Source organism: Nanorana parkeri, unplaced genomic scaffold (assembly GCF_000935625.1).
Source record: "Nanorana parkeri isolate BGI_ZX_2015 unplaced genomic scaffold, ASM93562v1 scaffold169, whole genome shotgun sequence".
Lineage (NCBI taxonomy): Eukaryota > Metazoa > Chordata > Amphibia > Anura > Dicroglossidae > Nanorana > Nanorana parkeri.
In genome coordinates, this window is record NW_017306437.1 from 1,395,828 (window position 1) to 1,407,901 (window position 12,074).

General features: G+C 44.7%; 1 protein-coding gene across 1 annotated transcript in view; it reads left to right on the forward strand.

The window, feature by feature from the left end:
• Nucleotides 1–677: 677 nt before the first annotated feature.
• The window catches only part of NUDCD3 (NudC domain containing 3), a 13,992-nt gene continuing 2,595 nt past the window's right edge, over nucleotides 678–12,074 (forward strand). The window contains exons 1-6 of the mRNA XM_018554681.1: nucleotides 678–697; nucleotides 1,898–2,098; nucleotides 2,180–2,460; nucleotides 6,432–6,564; nucleotides 8,807–8,950; nucleotides 10,247–10,435. Coding sequence (XP_018410183.1) covers nucleotides 1,907–2,098; nucleotides 2,180–2,460; nucleotides 6,432–6,564; nucleotides 8,807–8,950; nucleotides 10,247–10,435 — 939 coding nt within the window. The 5' untranslated portion in view covers nucleotides 678–697; nucleotides 1,898–1,906. The remainder of the gene's footprint in view (nucleotides 698–1,897; nucleotides 2,099–2,179; nucleotides 2,461–6,431; nucleotides 6,565–8,806; nucleotides 8,951–10,246; nucleotides 10,436–12,074) is intronic.

Below are 12,074 nucleotides of genomic sequence, written 5' to 3' on the forward strand. Positions count from 1 at the left end.
CCCCCCCAATCCTAAATTTTAGAGTTGCCACCAGAAGGAAAGTTAAGGGAAATCTTTTAATGGGGACACTTGTTCCGGGGACAACTGTATGAGAGAGGAATTCCCCTCGCTTTAGATTTCCTTTAACTTCCTGTTGTGTCTCTGGAACAGGAAGTGAAAGGAACACAGGGCACAAACAATAAACTGGCAAAGGTTTTAACCCTTCCTTACTCTATCCAAAATTATATATATATATATATATAAAAAGGTTTTGGCACCAGAAAAGCTTAATTTGTCAGCCCGCTGCTCTAAAGAAGAGCTTTCATGATAGTGGGGCTTCAAGTGCTGCCTCTGACATCACCAAAGATCCATAGTATTCAGTGAATGTCATGCTTCAGAAAGCTGTCAGAGACTGCAGACATGCAACAGGAGACGGTGAGGGACTACACAGTCATGCTACAAGAGATGCTCACAGACTATATGGTTCCAATACAAAAAAATAATACATTCACGTTTTTTCTTTTATGAAAATGAGTGCTTTTTTTTTTTTTACATGAATAGCACGTCTCCATAGCAACAGGCGCTACGTACGAGTCTGGAAAATTCTCTTCATGACATCTAGCCGTGCTTAGACAGGAAGCGGAAGTGACGCGTCGCCGGAAGTTATTCTTCAGAAGAGAGAGGGTTGAGTGAAAACAGTGAGTGGCTGAAATCCCATGTGAGTTGTACCGGTGTTTACCGGTACAGTGTTCGGCGGGGAGCGGATGGTGTTTGAGTGCTGGGTATTGTCATCTCCCTGCTCTGTGTGTGCCCGGGTATTGGAGGATGTACAATACAGAGCAGTACTCTATGTTACAAGGTGACAGTGCAGGGGAGTTCTCCTCTATGGTGCCCAGTGACGGCACAGGGAAGTTCTCTATGGTGCACATTACAGGGTCGTTCTCCTCTATGGAGCACAGTGCATGGCGGTTCTCCTCTGATGCCCAGTGACAGCGCAGGGCAGTTCCCCTTTATGGTGGCCGGTGACAGCGCAGGCCAGTTCCCCTCTATGGTGCACATTACAGGGTCGTTCTCCTCTATGGAGCACAGTGCATGGCGGTTCTCCTCTGATGCCCAGTGACAGCGCAGGGCAGTTCCCCTTTATGGTGGCCGGTGACAGCGCAGGCCAGTTCCCCTCTATGGTGCCCGGCGACAGCGCAGGGCAGTTCCCCTCTATGGTGCCCGGCGACAGCGCAGGGCAGTTCCCCTCTATGGTGCCCGGTGACAGCGCAGGGCAGTTCCCCTCTATGGTGCCCGGCGACAGCGCAGGCCAGTTCCCCTCTATGGTGCCCGGCGACAGCGCAGGCCAGTTCCCCTCTATGGTGCCCGGCGACAACGCAGGGCAGTTCCCCTCTATACTTTACTTTTACAATTTTAATACTGAGATACATATGAGCAGCAGCCTGGGCAAAGAAAAAGCTTTTTTTCATGAACAAAGCACAGGTCCACTTTAAGCTATGCTGTCTGAAAAATCTTCTGCATTTGAAACACTACTGGTTGTGTTTAAAGCCGGGTCCACCACTGTGTGCTGTGGTTCCATCCACCGCCCCCCACATCACTATAGTATCCTATATTGATATTGATGCGGGGGGTGGGGGGGACCAAATACACCCGGAAGTGTGTTGGATGTAGAAGGATCTACTGATAGCAAAGCTCTTCAAGAGAGTGAAGATGGGCGGCAGTATTGAGAATTCTTTTTCAGCAAGTTTTTATTTTTATTTTTTTATTATTATATAGAATAAAATTCACTTTACCCGTTCACCAGATGACACTGCAGGTGAAATCTTTCATGCATCCCAAGAAACCACGAGAGTTCTGAGGTCCTGGATATATATTTTCTCTTTACAATAATGACAATATGTCTGCCTTCTGTCTGCAGGGTGCAATCATGGAGTTGGAGATGTCAGACCGTTATGACCACGCCTTGCTGGGTATCCTGCAGCACGTGGGGAACATCCAGGAGTTTTTAAATGTTTACTTTGGGTTCTTGTACCGCAAGACAGACTTTTACCGGCTGCTAGTGGGCCCCCAAGATCGGCTGGGATTTCCCCCGGGTGTTGCCCAGAACATGGTGCTGCAGGTGAGTAATTGGCTTTTGCAGTGTGCAGTACCATGTAGACAATGCTGGTGCTGGAGATGAATCACACTTCTCCCCTCTCAGACATTCAAAAACTACGAGCGAGTGGCCATGAAGGACCAAGAGCAGAGGATGCGGGAATTGCAGGAGAAACTGAAGAAGGAGGAGGAGAAGTTGGCTCCTGTTGAGGCTCCTGTTGAGGCTTCTGTGGCGACAGAGGAAGTTGTCTTAGAGACGGCGGCAGACGAGCTACCCCGGGAGCAGGAGAAGTCGGAGAATCAGCCAGAAACTTCAGATACACCAGAAAAAGCTGAGGAGGTGGAGCCCAGCACCAGCAATATGGACAACGCTGCTTCTGCAGCCAGGTAAATTGACCAATAAATTATACAGGTGAAGTATTCTTTCATTGGGGGCCCTTGTATGTCTGCAGAACAGTCAGGGTGGAAGTGTAAAAACAACCCAAAAAACTACTTGTCCAAGGACTAAAGCGGGGGCCCAATCTACTTGTCTCTCATCACTCGTGCCTCATCACAATCTACTTGTCCCTCATCACAATCTACTCGTCCCTCATCACAATCTACTCGTCCCTCATCACAATCTACTCGTCCCTCATCACAATCTACTCGTGTCCCTCATCACAATCTACTTGTCCCTCATCACAGTCTACTTGTCCCTCATCACAATCTACTTGTCCCTCATCGCAATCTACTTGTCTCTCATCGCAATCTACTTGTCTATCATCGCAATCTACTTGTCTCTCATCACAATCTACTTGTCCCTCATCACAATCTACTTGTCTCTCATCACAATCTACTTGTCTCTCATCACAATCTACTTGTCCCTCATCACAATCTACTTGTCCCTCATCACAATCTACTTGTCTCTCATCACAATCTACTTGTCTCTCATCACAATCTACTTGTCCTGATACAAAAAAATAATTTAAATTAAAACTGTATTTAACCGTGCTAAGAAGCGCTTCTCATTGGTCAGCGCCGTCACCTGACCGTGCTGACCAACGAGTGCTCTCAATTTGCAAGTGAAATTCAAAATCCAGTGTAATGGGGGCAGCACTCAACACACACACACACAATGCCCCACGCATGCGTTTATTTGTATTTATTTGAATTTTTTTAAACCTTTTTGATTAGGGCTGTTACTGATTAAAATTTTCGTGTTCGATTAATCTAATTTTTTTAAAATCTATTAATTTCGATTAATTATAACGCACATACAGATCCAACTACATTGGCCTATACACATACAACACAGCAATGAAGTAATAAAATGAACTAGGATCACATTAATCCAGCATGTTATTAATCTCACGTGCCCCACTCAATATGGCCGCCGCTTGAGTGGGGCACGTGAGATTAATAACGTGCTGGATTAGTGTGATCCTAGTTCATTTTATGACTTCATTGCTGTGCTGTATGTGTATAGGCCAATGCCTTGGCTGGCACTCGTGCAGAACAAGTTTCTTGGGCAAACCTCTTAGTTGTAACGAAAGCGGAAGTCAGGCGGTCGCAGAACTCAATAAGTGTCGACAGATCACCGGTGACCGATCGAAAGTTCGAACTTATCGAGTTCTGGGACCGCCTGACTTCCGCTTTCGTTACAACTAAGAGGTTTAAACAAAAAAGTTCTTCTGCACGAGCGCCATCCGCGGCATTGCTCTATACACATACACCACAGCAATGAAGTCATAAAATGAACTGGTAATCCAGTACGTTTTTAATCTGAGTTGCACCACTCAAGCGGCAGCCATATTGAGTGGGGCACGTGAGGTTTCCCAGAGTTCTTTCAATAAACTCTCCAGGGAAATATATTTTTTAGTTAAAAAAAAATTCAAACAATCTTTATTCATTCAGACAACTTTATTTTCACTAACCACACAGATCTAGCGATGTCCTTTTACCATTGCAAGCATCCTTCCTTAAGCCTGGGTTCACACCTGGGCGTTCACAATATGCACGTTTTTGCCTACGTGTTTTTAGCGTGATTTTCTGTCCACGAAAACGCACATTTACGAAATCTCTATTTAGAAGTCCAATGGATAGGCGCTGAAATCTGCCCCAAAGAAGATCAAGTACTATTTCGCGCTGAAATACACCCAGGTGGGAATCATGCTCATAGCAATTAATAGGATTTCACTTCTTGAGCGTTTTTTCAGCGCTTCGATCAGCGCTGAAAAACGCCCAGGTCTGAACCCAGCCTTATGCGTCACCGCTGATTTAAAACGATTCTAATATTTGAACGGCCATTGACCTCCTCGTACAATACAATGGAAACAGACACATTTGAATCGAGGATAGAAATAGAACGTAATTTAAAGATCATTTTAGGGAAATTGAAAATTCTGATGAGGTTCAGATTAGATTATGAATGAAAATGAACTTGTACTCTAAGGTGGGATATAACCTGGCATGGAGAGGAATTGGTTTCATTCTGGCCAGTATAGAGCTGTGATGCAGAGTACGCGCTGCATGTACTCCTCGTCCGGAGAGAGGGCATGTATAGGATAGCGGATAGCAATTTGCAGGGAAGGATTTACTGTGTTAATAAGGCAGGGCAGTTATGTGCAGAGCCCGGAACAGTGAGTGAATGTAGGGGGAAAGGTGAATTGTTACATGGTCCATGGGTGCCATGAAGTGAATGAGGAGGAAGAGCAGGAGAACTCCCTTTATGATATTACATTCCAGAACAGATGGTGCCACTCTGATTAAAATAAGAAGCAATATAAATAAATATATTTCCTCATGAAGTTAGGTTTCATCTGTAAGAAATATATCTGTAAGATGCAATGAAGAAGTCTCATCTCTTACAGAGTTTAAAAGCAGACCTATGTGCTAAGTTTACTTTTTATACCATGTTTCATGTTACACCCATATTTGGGGTGTAACATGGAACATAGTCACATAACCCAAGCCCCCCATCCCTAACACCCCATCACCACCTCCACTTACCTGAATTGCTGGGTTTTTCTCCATGGCTGCTGTAATCGTGGCTAGGGCTGCAACAACTAATCGTCATAATCGATTATAATCGATTATTAAAAAAGTTGTCAACTTTTTCAATAATCGATTAATCGGCTTCCGATCAGTTAGTGGCTCTACCTGCACAGCTATGTCATTCATTCACAGATCCTTCGGCAGGATCTGTGAATGGAGAGACTGCTAACCCCTCCTCTTCATTGGGTATTAATGGCGGTATTCTTTACCCCCCCCTTACTGCATCAGTGGCAGTATTATTTAACATTGGTGGTTACTTATCTAAACTCATGCCTCTCTCTTTCTCTTCCCCGGGAGCTCTGTCTGTTGTGCACAATGACCAGACAGGGAATATGAATAGCGGCACTGGGCAGCTTTGCCTTTTGTAGTCAGTGTGCACAGTGGCCAGGCAGGGAAGCTGAGCACAGGTCCTTGGGAGCTCTGCCTGTTGTGGCCTGTTTGCACAGTGCCTAGATCGCTGCCTCCCTCACTGCCGCTGTCCTTCCAGGCTGGACACAGCCCTCCTCCCTACACTTCATGGAGGCCTCTGCTCTTATACACCTTCTTTCCAAGATTCACCGTCTCTTCTCTGTACTTCAGCCGCTCTCCATCCACCTTCTCTCCGCAGGCCCCACCATCCGCTCACCAATGTCTACTGATAGAATCCTCTATGCAGGGATCCAATTCACTAAGACATGGGGGATAGAGCTACAGGAAACTGCTGCCTGGCAGTTGAGAAGCACTGCCCTTGACTATAAGGGGTGTTAACAAGATAGGTCACCAAGCTCAATAGAGGGAAAACCCCTCTGATGCTTGCCGAGGGACACAAGGCCGAATATTACTAGCAAAGCAACTAATTTAAAGACAGGCTGAACATTTTAGGGAAAGGTAAACGCCCTAAGACTCTCCGGTCAGTAAAGGGTGTTGGTTGGGTTCTGGACAGTGGTGATGGTCCGGTTGCAGGCATCTTTTGAAAACCAAATTTAGATGTTCGGGTTTGAAAAATCTCTTTCGTCAAAGAGCTGCGGCAATGTTGAGTCATACTAGTGAGTCAGAAGCATAATGTATAATGTGATGGGGAAGGTTCAGTAAATGAGAGTGATCAATATAGCCTTCAGTACACTGGAGCCGATCTCTATGAAGACTGTACACACAGAGAATACAGAGTCTGATACTATGACTCTGAGTATTATTAAATCTGCAGGATGCAAATGGGATATGGTGCTCATAGTATCCAATTGTGGGCCTGATTTTATTTCTAAACTTGACAAACGGTATCTAGAATCTGATTGGGCTGTGTTCTTTTATCAAAGGATATCTTTAACATTGATTTTGTTTCAAATCAGGAGCCAAGGTGATATCCAGACGGACCCAGACAGTTACAATGGTGCAGTGAGGAAAAACTATGTATGGTCGCAGGATTACAGTGACCTGGAAATTAAGGTGCCGGTCCCCAAGGATGTGGTGAAAGGCAGACAGGTAACCTGGACTCTGTATGAATTGTTATTTTATACATAGCTTGTCATTTTAAATGTACGGTATATAGCTTGTATACGTGCGGTAGAGTGTGTTGGATATGCTGGGCTCCCAGCAGAGGGCGCAGTACACTCATTTAGTAAACATAATGGGAATGGCTTTAGGCAGACACAAAAGGAATATGAAGTCTGAGTGGTCTGCATGCAACTGCAGTTGTTTAAGGCGCCTTTAACGTGGGCAGTCCGATCAGATCTACCTGCCAGTCTTTCAGATGGATTTGATTGGAAACCCAATGGAACTCTATGGGAGCGGCTGAATGTAAATGGACATATATTTATATCCAGTTGCCTCTGAGTCCGCTTAGTGCCGAAAAACACAAATGCAGAAGGTTTGCGTCCTGCCACAAAGGCGGCATCCATTCTGTGCCGCTCCGATCAGCAGGGGATCTCTGCACAAATCTGCTGATCGGACCGGCCGTGCACACGTGTGATGGGGACTAAATGGAACACATTCTACTAAAGGACCTGTTGTGTTTAAAAGCGACTGTAGAAGGAACATGCTGCTGTTTCTTTTGCCTGTGTTTCCACTTCTGAGAGAATGAAAGCAAGAACGTTTAGTTGCTATGACCAATTGCAACGTTCCTTTTTTCAGGCACATTTCTGCATCAGAACAAAACTTATAATAAGAGTGGAGCAGGAGATGCGGTGCCCTAAAATATGTTAGGAATATTGTTTATTGGGAAACCATACCCAATGACAACATCTTTATAAATGGCTACAGAGAAGATATTTTGGAAACATTCTCAGATGAGAAAAAATGTCAGGCAGTTATTTGAGAAGATGATGTTCGAGGGCCTATTCAAACCAGCCAGGTCCACTGCGGTTTGTTAAGCGTAAGTTAAAAGAGAACTTTGACCAAACCTTTTTTGGCTGTACTTCTTTTTAGGGTCACAGGAGGACATGTCTACATTACTAATGTCCTCCTATGACCCAAAACTCAGCATATAGCAGACTATTGCCCGCTATATGCTGTCGGTGCAGAGCCATGCTATATTGTTGGGCTCTACCCTGCTGTCTGATTGACAGCTCACTCTGCCTCTCTAGAGCCAGAACCAGCTGTGCCCACCCCCGCCCTTGTCTGTCCCTCCAGTCAGTTCTAGAGGAACAGAGATGGGGGGGGGGGGGGGGAATCCCTGCGTGGTGCGGTGACTGATAGTCATCACTCTCTGCAGGGAGAAGATTGTGAACTGAGTGATGTGATCGCTCAGTTTCTGATTAATAGAACCCATGTGTAACAGCTGCAGTGAGGCACATCAGCTCTAACTATGGGGACGAGTGTATTTCACTCTCCTCATTGTTGTCCTTTAACGTGCATTGGGTTAAGGCAGTCCAGTCATTTGAAACGGCTTCCTGACATCCCGCATCTGCCTGTGCCATTTTCAGCAGCACCCAGCAATGAATGAAGGGGACCGCATCACACCTGCACATGTTGCGGCCCCACGATTGTGTGAAATGGCCCTGAAACCAAGGTGGCATAGTGGGGGGTGATCTTTTCCAGCACACAGGTGACTTTCTATCAATAATCACAAAGGAGTGAACCCCTGTGATTACGTTGGTTGTTTTAGAGACTTGCATGAACTAATAAACTGCTCCGGAGAGTATATCCATGTCAGATATCTGTGTAAGTGTGGGAATTTTATTTCCAAAGACAATAATGTATTAGTAGCTCTCTCACACAATGCCTAATATCACAGAAAAAATGCAGAAGTGTCTGTGACATGCGGCTTTACTTCCTCTTTCCTGTGCGAGAGGCAAGATGGCAGCTCCAAGGTAGGAATAAATGGGTCTTTAGGGATAGACTTGAGCAGAGATTGTTTTCTGATCATACACCAGTGAATCGTTCATATGACTACAAACTCTACATGTTTTTTTTTTAAAGATAGTTGAATGAAAGGTTTGCTTTAACAAATGATAAATGTATTGGTTCTGCATGGACTGACACATTACCTTTTGATTCTAGTGCGATGTTCTGCAATTGCAGAACCTAGAAATGTGTGTAATGGTCTCCACGCAGTGTATGGAGGATATGGCATCTGTAGGGGAAATGTTGAGCTACATCTCATGTGGACTGTACACATGTTTCTAATGCAGATATAGTATCTGTGTCATCTGAAGCATAAGAGATTTATAAAGGTGTAAGCCATAGAGTTGTGCCTCAAACCTTTGCTTTTCTCCAATGTTGCCAGGTGTCGGTGGACCTACGAACTAAATATATCCGTGTGGTGTTGAGGGACGCTCAAGGAGAACAAGTCTTGATGGATGGAAACCTGACTCATAAAATAAATGCAGAGACATCCCTATGGAGCCTGGAACCTGGGAAATGTATCTCGGTAATAAGATAAATGAGGGTCCACATGTAGTACATTATATCCTTCCAGCAGGTGCAAGCTTAGTCCTAATATAGGTCTGCACAGTATAGAGCATTCCTAAAGAGCAACTCTAGTCAGATAGTTAAATGCATTTTATTGTTCTTCTGTGAACATCATAGTATTTTTGTGAACCTGGTTCTAATAACTCATTATCTGAAGATGACTACTTGTTGAAGATTTGGGGGTAAAGGTGGTTTTGGATTTCCAAGGTATGAAACGTACTGCAGGGGCTAGTGGGACAGAATATCTTGTCATTTCAGACTGTTGTCTATTGTTTGATTCTAGAGCACATGTGTCAAACCTCCTTAAACTTTTAAAATGAAGCTGGGCTTCACAGGAAGACTGTCGCGGTTCCGTCGGCCTTCCGGTAAATTGTGGCGCATGTTTTGTAGAAGTTCTCCTTCTGTGGATCCACACCGCCCGCACCCTCTGACCGACCAACAGGGACCACGGGTGAGACTGCACAGTCCACCTGAGAGTCCGCACAGACACCATAGACCCCGCGCAGCCCACAATAGAACCTGCGCAGCCTACCATAGACCCCACACAGCCCTTCTGAGAGTCTGCACAGCCCACTATAGACCCTGCACAGCCCACCCGAGAGTTCACACAGCCCACCATAGACCCCACACAGCCCTCCATAGAACCTGCCCAGTCTACCATAGACCCCACACAGCCCTCCATAGAACCTGCATAGCCCACTATAGACCCCGCACAGCCCACCATAGAACCTGCACAGCCCACCTGAGAGTCTGCACAGCCCAACATAGAACCTGCACAACCACATGGGAATCTGCACCGTCCATCATAGAACCTGCACAGCCACCTAGGAGCTGGCATAGCCCACCATAGAACCTGGACAGCCACCTGAGATTCCGCACTATTGCTCTAATTGCCATTATTTTCCTAGACGTCTACTTTTAGGGCTAGTTATTAAGTTATTACTAAAACCATTAATAATTGAATGCAGAGGCAATTTATTATGTATGATAAGGAGTACATACATAAATGTAGTCTTACAGATACAATCGGCCCTTTGAGAGCAGCCATAATGCTGATTCGGCCAATGATGAAATTGAGTTTGACACCCCTGTTCTAGAGTATCAAAGTCCGCTTGGCTTGTCTAGTCTGCAATACATACTGGAATATTGCACCACTGACCTAACAGCTAATGTAAAATCAAGAAGGAGATATTCGAATTGTTCTTCTAAATTGTTATATGTTGGAAAGCACCACAGAACTTTTCTTCTCTCATAGATCAGCTTGAGTAAGTGTGGCGAGTATTGGTGGAATGCCGTCTTGGAGGGGGAGGAAAAAATAGATATAGACAAAATCAACAAAGAGCGCACCATGGCCACAGTGGACGAGGAGGAGCATGCCGTGTTGGACCGACTCACTTTTGACTACCATCAGAAACTGCAGGGGAAGCCACAGAGTCATGAAATGGTAAGTCTTGATGGCAAAGAGTTTCACCACTTGAAGTGAACCTATGCTTTAACCATGCAGGCCACATCAATAGCTTTATTATATAGCCAGCCCCTCCTACTTTACTTCCCATGCTGCTCTGTTCTTCTGCACCTGACAGCCCCACTAGCTGTATCCTTGTAGTTCCTCATCTTCTCTGTGGCCCTAAATCTGAACCTACAGAAATGCATACAAGCTTATTGCATGGTTCAGGTGCAATCTGCTAAGCCCTCTGCATCTAATTCAATCTAAATATGGAAAATTGGTGTGAGTTGAACGAGATTGAATATTTTAAGACAATGATCTTTTGAGAGGAGCATAGACTTGAACAATATCACATTTTTTTTCAAAGGGCCTATTTTAAGTCTTTGGCAGATTTCTCCACACTTCTCTGAATTATCACTAGGACTTTGAAAGTAATTTGGCTTCACTAGTTGGTAAAGGAAAACCCTGGAGGGGGTCCTGTCCCCTCCCCCCCCAGCACAGCCCAACATAGAACCTGCACAACCACATGGGAATCTGCACCGTCCATCATAGAACCTGCACAGCCACCTAGGAGCTGGCATAGCCCACCATAGAACCTGGACAGCCACCTGAGATTCCGCACTATTGCTCTAATTGCCATTATTTTCCTAGACGTCTACTTTTAGGGCTAGTTATTAAGTTATTACTAAAACCATTAATAATTGAATGCAGAGGCAATTTATTATGTATGATAAGGAGTACATACATAAATGTAGTCTTACAGATACAATCGGCCCTTTGAGAGCAGCCATAATGCTGATTCGGCCAATGATGAAATTGAGTTTGACACCCCTGTTCTAGAGTATCAAAGTCCGCTTGGCTTGTCTAGTCTGCAATACATACTGGAATATTGCACCACTGACCTAACAGCTAATGTAAAATCAAGAAGGAGATATTCGAATTGTTCTTCTAAATTGTTATATGTTGGAAAGCACCACAGAACTTTTCTTCTCTCATAGATCAGCTTGAGTAAGTGTGGCGAGTATTGGTGGAATGCCGTCTTGGAGGGGGAGGAAAAAATAGATATAGACAAAATCAACAAAGAGCGCACCATGGCCACAGTGGACGAGGAGGAGCATGCCGTGTTGGACCGACTCACTTTTGACTACCATCAGAAACTGCAGGGGAAGCCACAGAGTCATGAAATGGTAAGTCTTGATGGCAAAGAGTTTCACCACTTGAAGTGAACCTATGCTTTAACCATGCAGGCCACATCAATAGCTTTATTATATAGCCAGCCCCTCCTACTTTACTTCCCATGCTGCTCTGTTCTTCTGCACCTGACAGCCCCACTAGCTGTATCCTTGTAGTTCCTCATCTTCTCTGTGGCCCTAAATCTGAACCTACAGAAATGCATACAAGCTTATTGCATGGTTCAGGTGCAATCTGCTAAGCCCTCTGCATCTAATTCAATCTAAATATGGAAAATTGGTGTGAGTTGAACGAGATTGAATATTTTAAGACAATGATCTTTTGAGAGGAGCATAGACTTGAACAATATCACATTTTTTTTCAAAGGGCCTATTTTAAGTCTTTGGCAGATTTCTCCACACTTCTCTGAATTATCACTAGGACTTTGAAAGTAATTTGGCTTCAC